A 13,379-nucleotide genomic window follows, 5' to 3' on the forward strand; every position below is an offset into this window, starting at 1 on the left:
TCCATCTGCTTTTTGTTTTCTTAAGACTTTTATTATAATGCAAAGGCATAAATTATTTACTAACAAATAGGGCTGAAACCCTGGTTAAGCCGTTCTTGCATTACTATAAAGAAATGCTTCAGGCTGGTTAATTTATAAAGAAAAGAGGTTTAATTGGCTCATGGTTCTGCAGACAGTACAGGAAGCATGGTGCAGGCATGTGCTCAGCTTCTAGGGAGGCCTCAGGAAGCTTCCAATCATGGCAGAAGGTGAAGGGGGAGCAGGCATCTCACGTGACAGTGCAAGAGCAAGAAGGAGGAAGGAGGTGCCACACACTTAAAAAAACTGATCTCCTAAGAACAAACTCACTATGGTGAGGACAGTACCAAACCATGAGGGATCTGCCCCCGTGACCCAGACACCTCCCACCAGACCTCACCTTCAACATTGTGATTACAATTCAACATGAAATTTGGTGGGGACATTTATTCAAACCATGTCAAACCCCTTTCCTCCCCTTTTTTATTTTTATCAATAACTGTAATTTCTTTATCATTTCAGGTTAGTCGCATCTTGCCTTGTTTGCTTGATGGTGATTGCTTTATCAGGTCCAATTCTGCATCTCCAGATATTGGAATATTATTTGAACTTGGAATTTCTTATATTCGCAATGTATGTCTGTTGAAAGATAAGGCTTTCTAATGTATCAGTTAAAAGGGAAGGTTAAAAAATGTGTCTGTTGACAAAGAAATCCTTGGGGTCTTTATGTATAATAGAATTTTAATCCCTTGAGGAATGAGAATGCTAGTGATTCTAATTTTATGTGTGCTGATTTGTTTTCATAGCATTTCAAATAAAAGAGTATTTATTCACATTTATAGCTTGAGTGAACTCCAGTGCTTTTAAAGAATAAAAATTCAAAAAGGATGGAACTTTGCAGAAAGTGATAAAAGATGCTCACTGGCATCCCAGTCCCATGGTTCACCTCTGTCCTGCAGGAGCAGAGTATACTTAGCCTTGTAGCTAAGGTTTCTAATTAAGGGACTTGGCAGAGTAGTGACTTTTATAAAGCGAACACCAGGAATTTGGGTTAACTTATGTCATATAAACTACTGAACCAGTGGGTGCAGCTCTGTGCTAGCAATTAAATGTTTCCACATACTAATAATAGCTTGATAGGTATAGTATAGGTACTTGATCTCATGGTAACCCAGAGAGCATTATAGAGATGTTACATTAATGGTATTACACTGTCCATTCATTTGTTTGAGGCAAATTCATCTATATGTATTGTGGAGGGGGTAGGACTGGGGAAAGGAGCAGGCCCCCCAAAGGAAGCCTTGGGGGCCTCTAGCAACTGACAGTGGGGGTAAAATTCCAAGCAGAAAAGCCCTTGAATGATTAATATCTGCATTCTGTCAGTGAAACAAAGGTTCATAATCCCATGTAGTACTGATGTGATTTGAGATCACTCCACAAAATGCTTATATCAGTCAAGAGACAGTGGCAACAGTTGCCACATCATTGGTTTAAGGGATTTTCGCGAGCAATTTTGACAAAATATGATTGTCACTTGATATACTGCCTTTAATATCTGACCTGCAGGCAAAACGGGACTCTACTATGTTTCATTTTGTTTTCTTATGAAGAACTTTTTAGTTCTAAAGGTGAATACTTATTTTGTTCCTTTAAAAGGACTTGGTATGTGCTTATAAATTTGACGAGTTCAGACCTTAAGTTTCATATACTTGTCTTATTTTCTAGTCGACTGGAGAAAGAGGAGAGTTAAGTTGTGGCTGGGTGTTTCTTCAACTTTTTGATGCTGGTGGAGTTCCTATTCCAGCAAAGTAAGTTGGCTATGTATTCCTAACGAATGAATACTTCTGTAACAATTCATTTTTTAGACTCTAGAGACCTCAGGTTTGTTCTGTGAGCATGCCAATCACTTTTGGGGAGAGGGCCTTTTATGTTGACTTTAGTGTTGTTTAGGCAGTGTATGGAAACAGCATGCACAATCTCATCCTCAGGAGGAAGAAATGACTCCTAGGGAAGAGGTAGTTTAAAAGACGGTTGCACTAGCTGTCTGCTGAGAATATTCTTTCAGTAATTTCCTATGGTATTAACACATTTCACCATGCTGAAAATAGAGCCTAGTTGTCTCCAAAAAGTGGGAAATTTAAGTCCAGAGTCCAGAGGTCCTCTGTGAGTCTCTACCCTTCCTCTGTAGGTGGGACATTGAAATCATAGTGGCAACCACGGTAAATGATTTAAACTTTAAGATCAAAAGGCAGACTGGAAGCAAATACTGCAGTATGTACAGAAGAGTTAGAAGACCATTATCCCTAATATAAAAGGAACTCTCAAAAATTAATGAGAAAAAGATAATCCATATTTTAAAATGGAGGAAAAGAAAGATCTAAATCTAGGATATAAACAAATTCAAGAAGGGACACAAATGGGCAGGCAGTAGGATGGTGATTAAGATCCCAAATTTGGATTATAAAATTTTGGGCTCCAGTCCCAGCTCTACCCATGTAACTGTAGGTGGATTTCTTAACATCTCCAAGTCTGAATTTCACCCATCTTTAATCTGGAAGACTGTAATAATTCCTACTCCAAAGGCTTGTTGTGAGGATTAATTTAGATAATGCTCCTTATGTGGCCTCGTTGCCACTGGGAAGAGGTAGTAGTCTTGACTCTACAAGTCCTTTGACATCATCCTAGAGGGTGCATTACCCGGGGTGCCAGGTTTCTCATGATTGTTATTTGCTTTTTTGTTTTTGTCTTTTAATATGCTCAGGGTTTTTAGTTGTGCTTAGTGGAAGAAATAAGGAATTGTTTATCTATTCCATCTTTCTGAAAGTGAAGTCACAGCTATTTTTTTAAATGAGGTAGAGCTCTGTGTATTAGTATAGACACATTTTCAGTGTATTAGTATGTGGAAAAAGTTGCAGAATATTTTGAATACTGCAACTCCACTTTTGTTCATTAAAAACTATTTGTGGGCCAGGTGAGGTAACTCACAATGATTACAATCTCAGCACTTTGGGAGGCCTTGGCGGGAGGATCACCTGAGCCTAGGAGTTAGAGACCAGCCTGGACAACATGGTGAGACCCTGTCTCTACAAAAATAAAAAAATTGGCCAAGCATGGTGGCACATGCCTGTAATCCCAGCTACTCAGGAGGCTGAGCTGGGAGGATTACTTGAGTCCAAGAGGTTGAGACTGCAGTGAGCAGTTTTCATGCCACTACACTCTAGCCTGGGTGACAGAGCGAGATTCTGCCTCAAAAAAAGCAAAAACAAAACAAAGCAAAACTGTTCCCAGAAGTTACCTCTGAGGAGCAGAATTGAGAAGATGGTGCAGTACAATTAAAGGGCTCTTTTACCTTCTTTCTACACTTAGTATGTGACTTCAAAAGAAAAGCATGTAGTATGTTAGTTTTGAAGCATGTGTTAGTTTTGAAATTCACCGTGTTTATACATTTGTTTGCATTTTCATAGAAAAAGATAAGGCAGGAGATTAACCAAACTAGAGAAGAAGGCATGGGGAGGGATTTTTTCACTTTTCACTTATCATTCCTCTGCCATTCAAACTTTTTATAACAACATACGTAGTACTTTTATATTTTAAAAATAATATAAGTTCATAGTGGCCTCATTTCAAATAATGATTTAACACATTTGAAAAATACATTAAAAAACGATCACTTGTCATTAACATAAGTCATTAAGGTCTGAACACTTTAATGACTTGAATTAATTTTTCTCATTTTCAAGGAAAAATGTATTTTCTACAGTGCATAGTTAGGAAAGATAATTTTCTGCAGCTTATAATGAGGAAGAAAGACTGTTTATTAGCCCAGATAGTACCTCATGGAGGGATCAACAGTTATTCTTTTCATTTACCAATGAGGCATAAATGAAATGTCTGTGAGTATATTAGTGCTAAAAAATATTTAACTACGGACTCCAGTGTTTTCTAAATGTCCACAGCTTCTATCTGTCATTGCATGTTATTCTTTTATAGAACTTATGTGCTTTTCTTGAATGGTGGTACTCCTTATGAAAAAGGTGTTGACGTGGACCCTTCAGTATCCAGAAGAGGTATGGCTCTCATGTGTTGTCTTCCTTTCCTTAAAGAGTAAACAAATAGAAGCATCCGAGAGGTAACTACGTTCTAATAAGCATAGCATTTTTTACTTGGATTCACTCTTTTAAAAATATGTCATTTCATATAAAAATTTTAATCATTTTTAAGTACTTATTTTCTTGGTAACACATATGAGACTCTAAGAAATCATGAAGAATGAAATCATGAAGAATGAGAACTAATGCATTAGTTCGTTTTCACTGACCACTGAACTGATACTTGTGACTAATACAGAGATTGGCTATCGCTAGGTCAAAGGATGCAGACATTTGAAACACTAATAGGCATGCCAAATTGCCCTCTAGAAATATTGAGCATCTTTTACTATGTTCATTAACCAGGCACTGTGCTAGATAATGGGAGAATGAAGAGCAAGACCGATATGGTCATTGCCTCATGGGGCTCAGAGCCTGGCAGATTTGGAATTCCATTTCCACTCCTCAGTCACCCCTCTACTTGTTTGGTGATTCAGGACACGCCACCTCCGCTGCCCTCACAATGCTATTCCTGCCTTCTTGGAACAGAAAGGAGTTTGGGGTCTGGGATGCAGCTGGTTCTACCTGGAGTCAGATATGCTGTTTTCCTTTGTAATCTGGCAGCAGTAATGCTGTAACTCATCTGATTTAGCAAACAATCCTGGGCCCGTAGGGAGGTCTCTCAGCTCATTTAGGGTATATGGGTGACTCTTGCCTTTCATTCAATTCAGCACTACTGGGTGGTATATTTTCATGAAATACTTGTTTTATTATACTCACTGTCTCAAGTACTTAAAGTTTCATGAGTTATTTTTGTATTTTCTTAAAAGCACATGGCAGTGTTTTCTACCAGATGATGGCAATGAGAAGGCAGCCTCAACTTCTACTGAAACTGAGATCCTTGAACAGAAGATCCAGAAATGTACTAAGGTTAGTACCTGCTTTTACCTGTGCAGTGAATTTGGGATCATTCAGCACTTGGAGACCATCTCTGCTTTTGGCTTCTCCTCCTATTTAGTCATCTATTGTTATAATAGTTGTCCTCTTCAATTCTCCAAAGGTCAGAAGAGAAATGGGTAACAAAGCTGAAATTAGCTTACTCTTCTATTTACTAGTTAGCTCTTCTAACCAAATCTGTCATTTCAGCTAACTAGCAAATAGAAGACTTGACTAAATGGGGCTTACCAATTTAGTCTACCTTCAGGGATTCTACCTCTCAGGGAACTTAGGGAACTTTTTTTAATGTCAAGTTTATTGAGATATAATTTACATGCAGCAAAATTTACTTTTTAGTTTATAGTTCTTTGTGTTTTGACAAATGTATACTGTCCTGTGATTACCACTGCAGTCAAGATAGAGAACTTTCCCTCACTCTAAAAAGTTATCTCATGCACCTTTGTAGTCAGCTCTGTAGCCCCAGCCTCAGGCAGTCACACCTGTTTTCTTTCCCAACAGTTTTGCTTTGTCCAGAATGTCATGCAAATGGAATCATAACACTCGGGAGCCTTTTGAGTCTGGCTTCTTTCACTTAGCCTAGTGCATTTGAGACTTACCCATGCCATTGCATGTGCCAGTAGTTTGTTCCTTTTTGTTCTAAATAGTACAGACTGTCCCTTACTTACTCAAGATTTTTCAACTTTACCATGGTGCAAAAGCAAAACCCATTCAGTAGACACTATATTTCAGTACAGATTCAATGAATTACATGAGATATTTATACTATATTACAAAATAGGCTTTGTATTAGATGATTTTGCCCAACTGTAGGTTAATGTGTTACGAGCATGTTTAAGGTAGGCCTATCTAAGCTCTGATGTTCAATAGGCTAGTTGTAGGCTGGGCATGGTGGCTCACACCTATAATTGCAGCATTTTGGGAGGCCGAGATGGTAGAATCGCTTGAGGCCAGGAGTTCAAGACCAGCCTGGGCAACATGGCAAGACTCCATCTGTACCAAAAAAAAAAAAAAATTAACTGGGTATGGTGATGCACACCTGTAGTCCCAGCTACTTGGGAGGTTTAGGTGGGAGGATTGCTCGAGCCCAAGAGGTTGAGGCTGCAGTGAGCTGTGTTGGTGCCACTGCACCCCAGCCTGGATGACAGAGTGAGACCCTGATTCAAAAAAAAAAGAAAAGGCTAGGTGTATTAATTGCATTTTCAACTTACGATATCATTTTCAACTTACGATATTTTCAATTTATGATGGGTTTCTAGGGACATAACCCACCATAAGTTGAGGAGCATCTGAATTCCCTTTGATAGATATACTACAATGTGTTTATTCATTCACAAGTTGATGGGCATTTGGGTTGTTTCTAGGTTTGGGCAATTATAAATAAACTGCTTTAAACATCTGTATACAAATTTTCTGCATGTGGATATATGTCTTCATCTGTCATGCGTATAAATGCCTAGGAGTGAGATTACTGGGACGTATGAAGTTTAACTTTATAAGAAGCTACCAAACTGTTTTCAAAATGACTGTACCACTTTGCACTTTCATTAGCAATGTATGAGAGTTCCAGTTACTCCATGTTCTTGACAGCACTTGATATGATCAGTTTTTCTGTTTTGGCCATTCTAATAAATGAGAGTAGTGGTTTCTCATGGTGTTTTAAATTTACATTTTTCCTCGGTGAGTTTGTAAACTAATAAAATCTCAGATCTATCAGTTTCTCACTCAGTACCCTCCTAGACTAGTCATTTAACATCTCTGTCAGGGTCTTAATGTCTATATCTTTAAAATGGACATAATAATATCAACCCCATAAAGCTGTAATGAGGTTTAATGGAAAGAAAACATATAAAACACTTAGCCAGTATTTACAGTGTGTGGCACATAGTAACTAACACAATAGTGTTAGCTATAATTATTTACTACTATAATTGTCTTATATATAGATATATGTAAATATAAAGCCAGGTAGATGGTGCTATATCATAAAATTTGTTCAAATGAAGATGTGTAGCTGGTAAAATCAGGACATTTGAAATCACCTTTGAAGGACTGGGAAGATGCAGAGGAAAGGAGCTCCACAGAGGAGGCACGAGGACAAGAGAGAGGAGGAAGAGCATGGCATGGGACAGAGACTGTTGCAGTTGAACTGCCCCACCATGACCTGCCCATTGCTCACAGATTATTAAGAAGTAGGGAAGTCAGCGAAGACTTGGCATGCTCCTCTGAATGGTTTTTCTCATTCCAGATCATAGTCTTAGCTTAAATATCCCTTGTTCTTACCACTACTACTGAAATTTATTTTATAATTATAGTGTTAACAGTTCAATCTTTCAATAGCCATTAATAATGTGTTTGTGGGTAGTATTTACTCTCTTAGCTTTTTTCCCCCTTGGATGTTCATAGAGCCTGTAAATCCTCTTTTTTGGCCAGTCTTTCCTTGGAAAATTGTGATTTTTCAAGATTAGAAAGAAGGCAGCACAGTAGTAGTCTTTGTGAAAGAAAAGCCAAATCTTGTTTGGCCCCATTCTTCCTGCATCTTTGGCCTCCCCACTACTCATCTTGTTAATAAGCTTCCAAGAGTCCGGAAGCACTCCCATGCATGTCTTTCAGGTACAGCTCTTAATAGTGTTTCTTTGGCCTCAAATACTGGTTTTCAGATACTTTGTATGACCTCAAGATCAAATTGAACTGTGTGGTGCAGAAGTTAGCAAGGCAGCCCCTTCTTCTTAAGCAGTGAATGCTCTTCTGTATGCTGAGTTCTTAAAGGTCCTGTGTCCTTGTCCTCCATACCTCAGGACTGCATCATTTGTTTCATTACAGTACAGAATAGGCACCCGAAAAATGTTTGTGAAATAATTTCAAAGCAGAACTCTCCCTGCTAGTGGAAAAGTATACTCTTCAGGACCTCTGCACAGCCTCCACCTGTCTCTGGCCTCCCTCTGCCTCATCTTGGTGTGTGCTCTTCCACAGAGAGACTTGAGTGCTGGCTTGAAATTGCCTCTCCACTTTGCATGACCCCAAAATATATACTCCTGGGAATTTCAAATGTGAGTTGGGACACACTGCTGGTGCAACTCCAGGCTGGCTTGCACAGAAACCAGCTCAGGGACAGTGAAACCAGAGGACCGTGAAACCCGACTTGGTTTCATAGTCGGGGGGCGGGGTGGGACTGTGCTGTGGGTTCAAGGTAAGAGGCTAGGCACCAGCCTGTGCCCTTTTGGACATCACTGAGCCTGAGCACCCTGGAGGTGGAGACTGAGGCAGGACTGATCCATTTCAGCATCCTCTCTTCCCCTGACCTGAAACCTTCAGTGGACGGGAGAACAAGACAGGTAATGACACCAATAGTCCTTCTCCTCCTCTCCTTCAAAGGCATGCCCTACCTCCATCTTCACCCTTCCTTCTTTACAAACTTCACCTTTGTTTATGCAAACTTTGCTGCTCAAAGGAGAAAGGACAAGGGCTCTTTCCATGATGTCAAAGGACATAAGACAATGGAGGCAAGGCCAAGGGCAGAAAGCCTAGTTAGAGTTTGCATTAGTGCCCATTTTTACCCAGTACCCTTGCTGTTTGTCTTTACACTGCCCTCTTTGACTCAGCCAGCAGTCCTACCCATGTGTATCTTTTGGATATCAGGAATCCTGTGAAAATGTGAATTATTCAGTGTAGACCAATGGCACCAGAGTCCTGCTCACGGGTCCTGGCAGTCTTGTTTTGTGGAGTCAGTTGTGATCATGGTGACCTTGTCAACATAAGAAAAAGAGAGCAAATGGATGCTTCGGTTTCACCAAGATTTGTCTTTTGGAGCTGGTTTTCGAAAGGGTTGAACTGATGTGATTTGAACAAAGGCATGTGTATAAACCCCTGAGGAGGGAAAGCCCTGAATTTGACTTCAGATTTCCAGTGCATGAGTTCTGAATATCAAGAAACCCTGATCTGTAGAAGTAGGTTACGTGTGTGTGTGTGTGTGTGTGTGTGTGTAAATTTGCTATAAATTCATTATCCTTTTTTTTTTTTTGACAAATTCCATCTTTTTTTCTCTTTTGCTTTCCTTATATTGTTGCTAAAAATAAATAAGGTAATAATGTTAGTTGCTTGAATGCTTGAGGCCCATTCATTGTGTTCATTGAAATTTGCCACCAGAATTTGCTGGTCTACATGTGAATTCAGGGGGAAGGATATTTTTACTTACTTAATTCAGCTAACCTTTAGCAGCCCAGAACTTTCTAGTCATCTTAAGTTTGGGAAAATCAGATGCTTTCTCTAAAGAAAATCTAATAAAGGGCAAGCAGCGTTGCTTCATGTTGTGAGAAGGTGCCAGAAGGAAAGGAGTGCCCACACTGGGTGGACCAATGCCTGCCAGGCAAAGCAGGCAGGTCTATGAGAAAAGGAGAGGGCCAAGCAGAAGGAAGGAAGTTCCCACCCCTTTCCCTGGCAAAACCATGGCTGTTCCTCATCGTGAGCCCTGAGCTGGGCATGCAGCTGAATCACTGTGCGGTGGGACCGTGGACCAACGGGCAGAGCATGAACCTGTTGTTCATGAACTAAGGTTGTTCTGTTCCCTGCTCATGAACATGTCCATGGTCCTAGAACAACCCAGAATCACAGCCTGATCCCTGAGAAAGCATGTGGTGACACTGAGGCAGCTGAAATGGTCCCCTGCCTCCAGTCTTTAAAATGTAGGTCAAATGTATACAGGATCAGAATGTAGCCGGGATGGAAAAAGACAGTTTCTGACTTTATGTATCAAATGCTGTATATCAATATAACTGTGCTAAGAGAACCTGTATTATATTTTTAGATGTTTCTAGAAATTCAGGATTTAAAGAGTGGTCAAGGATACCTCTTTAATTCCAGGAAACTTAATTACTCGTGGAATCCATTGCTCTTACCTCAGAACAGTGGTCACATTCATTCTGTTCTCTTCCAGCAGGCTGGAAGACTGAATATTACCTCTGTGATGATTTTCCCTTCTAAAAATATAATCTTAGGAATTAAGATAAAGGATTAATTTACAAAAAGATCTCTTTTTAAATCTTCGGTGGTTTTTCTCAGCCCAAAGACATCTTCCTTTTTGATAGAAGACAACGTATCATTTGTAAGGTTTCTGAGATTTTCTATATGGTCCTATTTCATGCTTAATGACAGAGTTTATATATTTCTAAAAATAGTATTAGAAATACATATTAGAATGATCTAAGATATTTTCTTGAGTCCTTTCAAAGGTTAAATCTTGTGCATGATATATTCCGAGTATTTACTATATGTCATGTGTGAGGGTCTTAAATAACTCACTTTTCATGTTTCCAGATTATTTTTAAATCTGAATATTGAAATTTTTTATATTTTTAAATTTCTGATGATTTTTTGATGCTATTGTAAATTGTTTCCTTAGTTTCCTTTTCAAATTGTTCATTGTTAGTGTAGAGAAGTACAACAATTTTTACGTGTTGGTTTTGTATTCTGCAACTTTGCTAGTCATTTATTCTGAAAGTATATTTCATGGAATATTTAGGGTTTTCTAGATATATTCTACATATTTCCACATCATTTTGTCTGCAAACAAAGATACTTTGTTTTTTTAGAAAAATATTTCTTTTTTTTAGAAAAATATTTCCATTACTATGTTGAGTAAAAGTGGCAGGAGCAGGATCCTTGTCTTGTTCCTTATCTTAGAGGAAGAGTTTTCAGTGTTTCACCATTGAGTATGATGTTAGCTGTTGGCTTTTCATATATGGCCTTTATTATGTTGCAGTAGTTTCTTTCTATTCCTAGTTTGTTGAGTGTTTTTATCATGGAAGGGTGTCGAATTTTATGCTTTTTCAGCATCAATTGAGAAAACAATGTGGGTTTTTCCACTTAATTCTGTTAATGTAGTATATTATGTTGATTGATTTTTGAATGTTGAGCCATCCTTGCATTTCATTAATAAATTTGACTTAGTCATGGTGTACAAGCTTTTTAATGTGCTGTTGAATTCACTTCACCACTATTTTGTTGAGGATTTTGCATCAATATTTGGGAATATTGGCCTGTAGTTTCTTGTTTTGTTTTTTCTTGTAGTATTGTTGGCTTTTTTACCAGTGTAATTCTGACCTCATAATGAGTTTGATAGTGTTTATTCCTCTTCAGTTGTTTGGAAAAGTTTGAGGAAAATTGGTGTTAATTCTTCTTTAAAGGTTTGGTAGAATTTTCCGGTGAAGCCATCTGATGCTGGGCTTTTCTTTATCAGGAGATTTTTTTTATTACTGATTCAATCTCCTTACTTATTATTGAGATTTTCTCTTTCTTTGTGATTCAGCCTTATTAGGTTGTGTGTTTCTAGAAATTTGCCTATTTCATTTAGGTTATCCAGCTTGTTGGCATGCAACTGTTTATAGTACTCTCTTACGCATTTTTTATTTCTATAAAATCAATAGTAATATCCCCTCTTTCATTTCTGATTTTAGTTGAGTCTTTCTTCCTTAGTCATTCTCAGTAAAGATTTCTCAATTTTGTTCCTCGTTTCAAAGAACAGACTCTTGCGTTCGTTGATTTTCTCTGTTGTTTTTCTATTCTTTATTTTGTCTATCTCTGACCTAATCTTTATTATTTCTTTCCTTCTGCTAGTTTTATTCTTCTGGTTCCTTAGGGCATAAAGTTAGGTTGGTGACTTGAGCTCTTCCTTCTTTTTTAATGTAAGTATTTATATCTATAAATTTCCCTCTTAGGACTGTTTTCACTGTATCTTATGTTTTGATATGTTGAGTTTTCATTTCATTTCTCAAGAAATTTTCTAGTTTCTCTTGAGATTTCTTCTTTGAGCCATTGGTTGTTTGAGTGTGTTTAATTTCCACGTATTTATGTGTTTTCCAGTTTTCCTTCTGCTTTTGATTTCTAGTTTCATTTCATTATGATTGAAAAAAGATACTTTGTATGATTTCAGTCTTTTTAAATTTATTAAGACTTACTTTGTGACTCAACATATGGTCTTTCCTGGAGAATTATCTCATGTGCACTTGAGAAAAATGTGTATTCTGCTGTTGCTGGGTAGAGGGTTTTGTAAATGTCGGCTAGATCCAATTAGTCTACAGTGTAATTGATTTTCTGTTTCATTGTTCTATACCTTATCAAAAGTAGGATATTGAAATTTTCTCTATTATTATAGATCTGTGTATTGCTCCCTTCAATTCTGTCAGTGTTTGCTTCATATATTTAGGAGCACTGATGTTTGCAGCATATATGTTTATAATTGTTGTATATTGTGAATTGACTGTTTTATGATTGTACAATATCTTTCTTTGTCTCTTGTAACTTTTTGGGGGGCTTGGAGTCCATTTTGTCTGATAGTAGTATGGCTAAACATGTTCACTTTTGGTTGCTATTTACGTGAAATATTTTTTTTCTGTTCTTTCACTCTCTACCCATGAGTGTCCTAAGTCTAAAGTGAGTCTCTTATAGAGAGCATATAATTAAATCTTGCTTTTTTAGTGCATCCTGCCAATCTATATCTTTTGATTGAGGAGTCGAATTTATTTACATTTAAAGTGATTACTAGTAGAGAAGGACTTACTTTTGCCATTTTATTACTCATTTCCTTCTTATCTTATAGCTTTTTTTGTTCTTAATTTCCTCCCTCACTGATTTCCTTTGTGTTTGATTTTTCATAGTGACAAATTTTGATTCCCTTTTACTTTCCATTGGAAAATATTCTATAGTTATTTTCTTTGTGGTTACCATGGTATTACATATAACCTCCTAAAGTTATAACAATCTATTTTAAACTAATACCAACTTAACTTGATATTACATATAACATCCTAAGGTTATAGCAATCTATTTTAAACTGATACCAATTTAACTTCAATATTGAATTATTTTCTATTTTTTAGCCCTTACTATATACCAGACACTACATTAAGCACTCTGTACTTACTTCATTTGTTGTTGTTGTTGTTGTTTTGTTTTGAGACAGAGTCTTGCTGTGTCACCCAGGCTGGAGTGCAGTGGCACGATCTCGACTCACAGCAACTTCCACCTCCCAGGTTCAGGGGATTCTTCTGCCTTAGCCTCTGAGTAGCTGGGATTACAGGTGCCCACCACCACACCTGGCTAATTTTTGTATTTTCAGCAGAGATGTGGTTTCACCATGTTGGCCAGGCTGGTCTCGAACTCCTGACCTCAAGTGATTCACCCGTCTCGGCCTCCCAAAGTGTTAGGATTACAGGTGTGAGCCACCGTGCCCAGCCCACACTTACTTCATTTTAATCCCTTTAGTAACCTTCTGAAATGCAAGTATTACTATTGGTATCCAATAAATGAGGAAACCAAAGCACA

At 37.9% G+C, this 13,379-nt stretch overlaps 1 protein-coding gene across 4 annotated transcripts in view; it reads left to right on the forward strand.

Annotated features, from left to right (window-relative positions):
- NPHP1 (nephrocystin 1) overlaps window positions 1-13,379 on the forward strand; it is a 69,634-nt gene that overhangs the window by 47,638 nt on the left and 8,617 nt on the right. For all 4 annotated transcript variants that reach the window (XR_004228488.1, XM_023190383.2, XM_023190384.2 and 1 more), the window contains 4 exons: window positions 541-651; window positions 1,744-1,826; window positions 4,009-4,085; window positions 4,937-5,036. Coding sequence is in view for 3 of the 4 variants with exons in the window: in XM_023190383.2 (XP_023046151.1) it covers window positions 541-651; window positions 1,744-1,826; window positions 4,009-4,085; window positions 4,937-5,036 (371 nt within the window). In the remaining variant the exon portion in view is untranslated. The remainder of the gene's footprint in view (window positions 1-540; window positions 652-1,743; window positions 1,827-4,008; window positions 4,086-4,936; window positions 5,037-13,379) is intronic.

This window comes from Piliocolobus tephrosceles, chromosome 15, assembly GCF_002776525.5.
Source record: "Piliocolobus tephrosceles isolate RC106 chromosome 15, ASM277652v3, whole genome shotgun sequence".
Lineage (NCBI taxonomy): Eukaryota > Metazoa > Chordata > Mammalia > Primates > Cercopithecidae > Piliocolobus > Piliocolobus tephrosceles.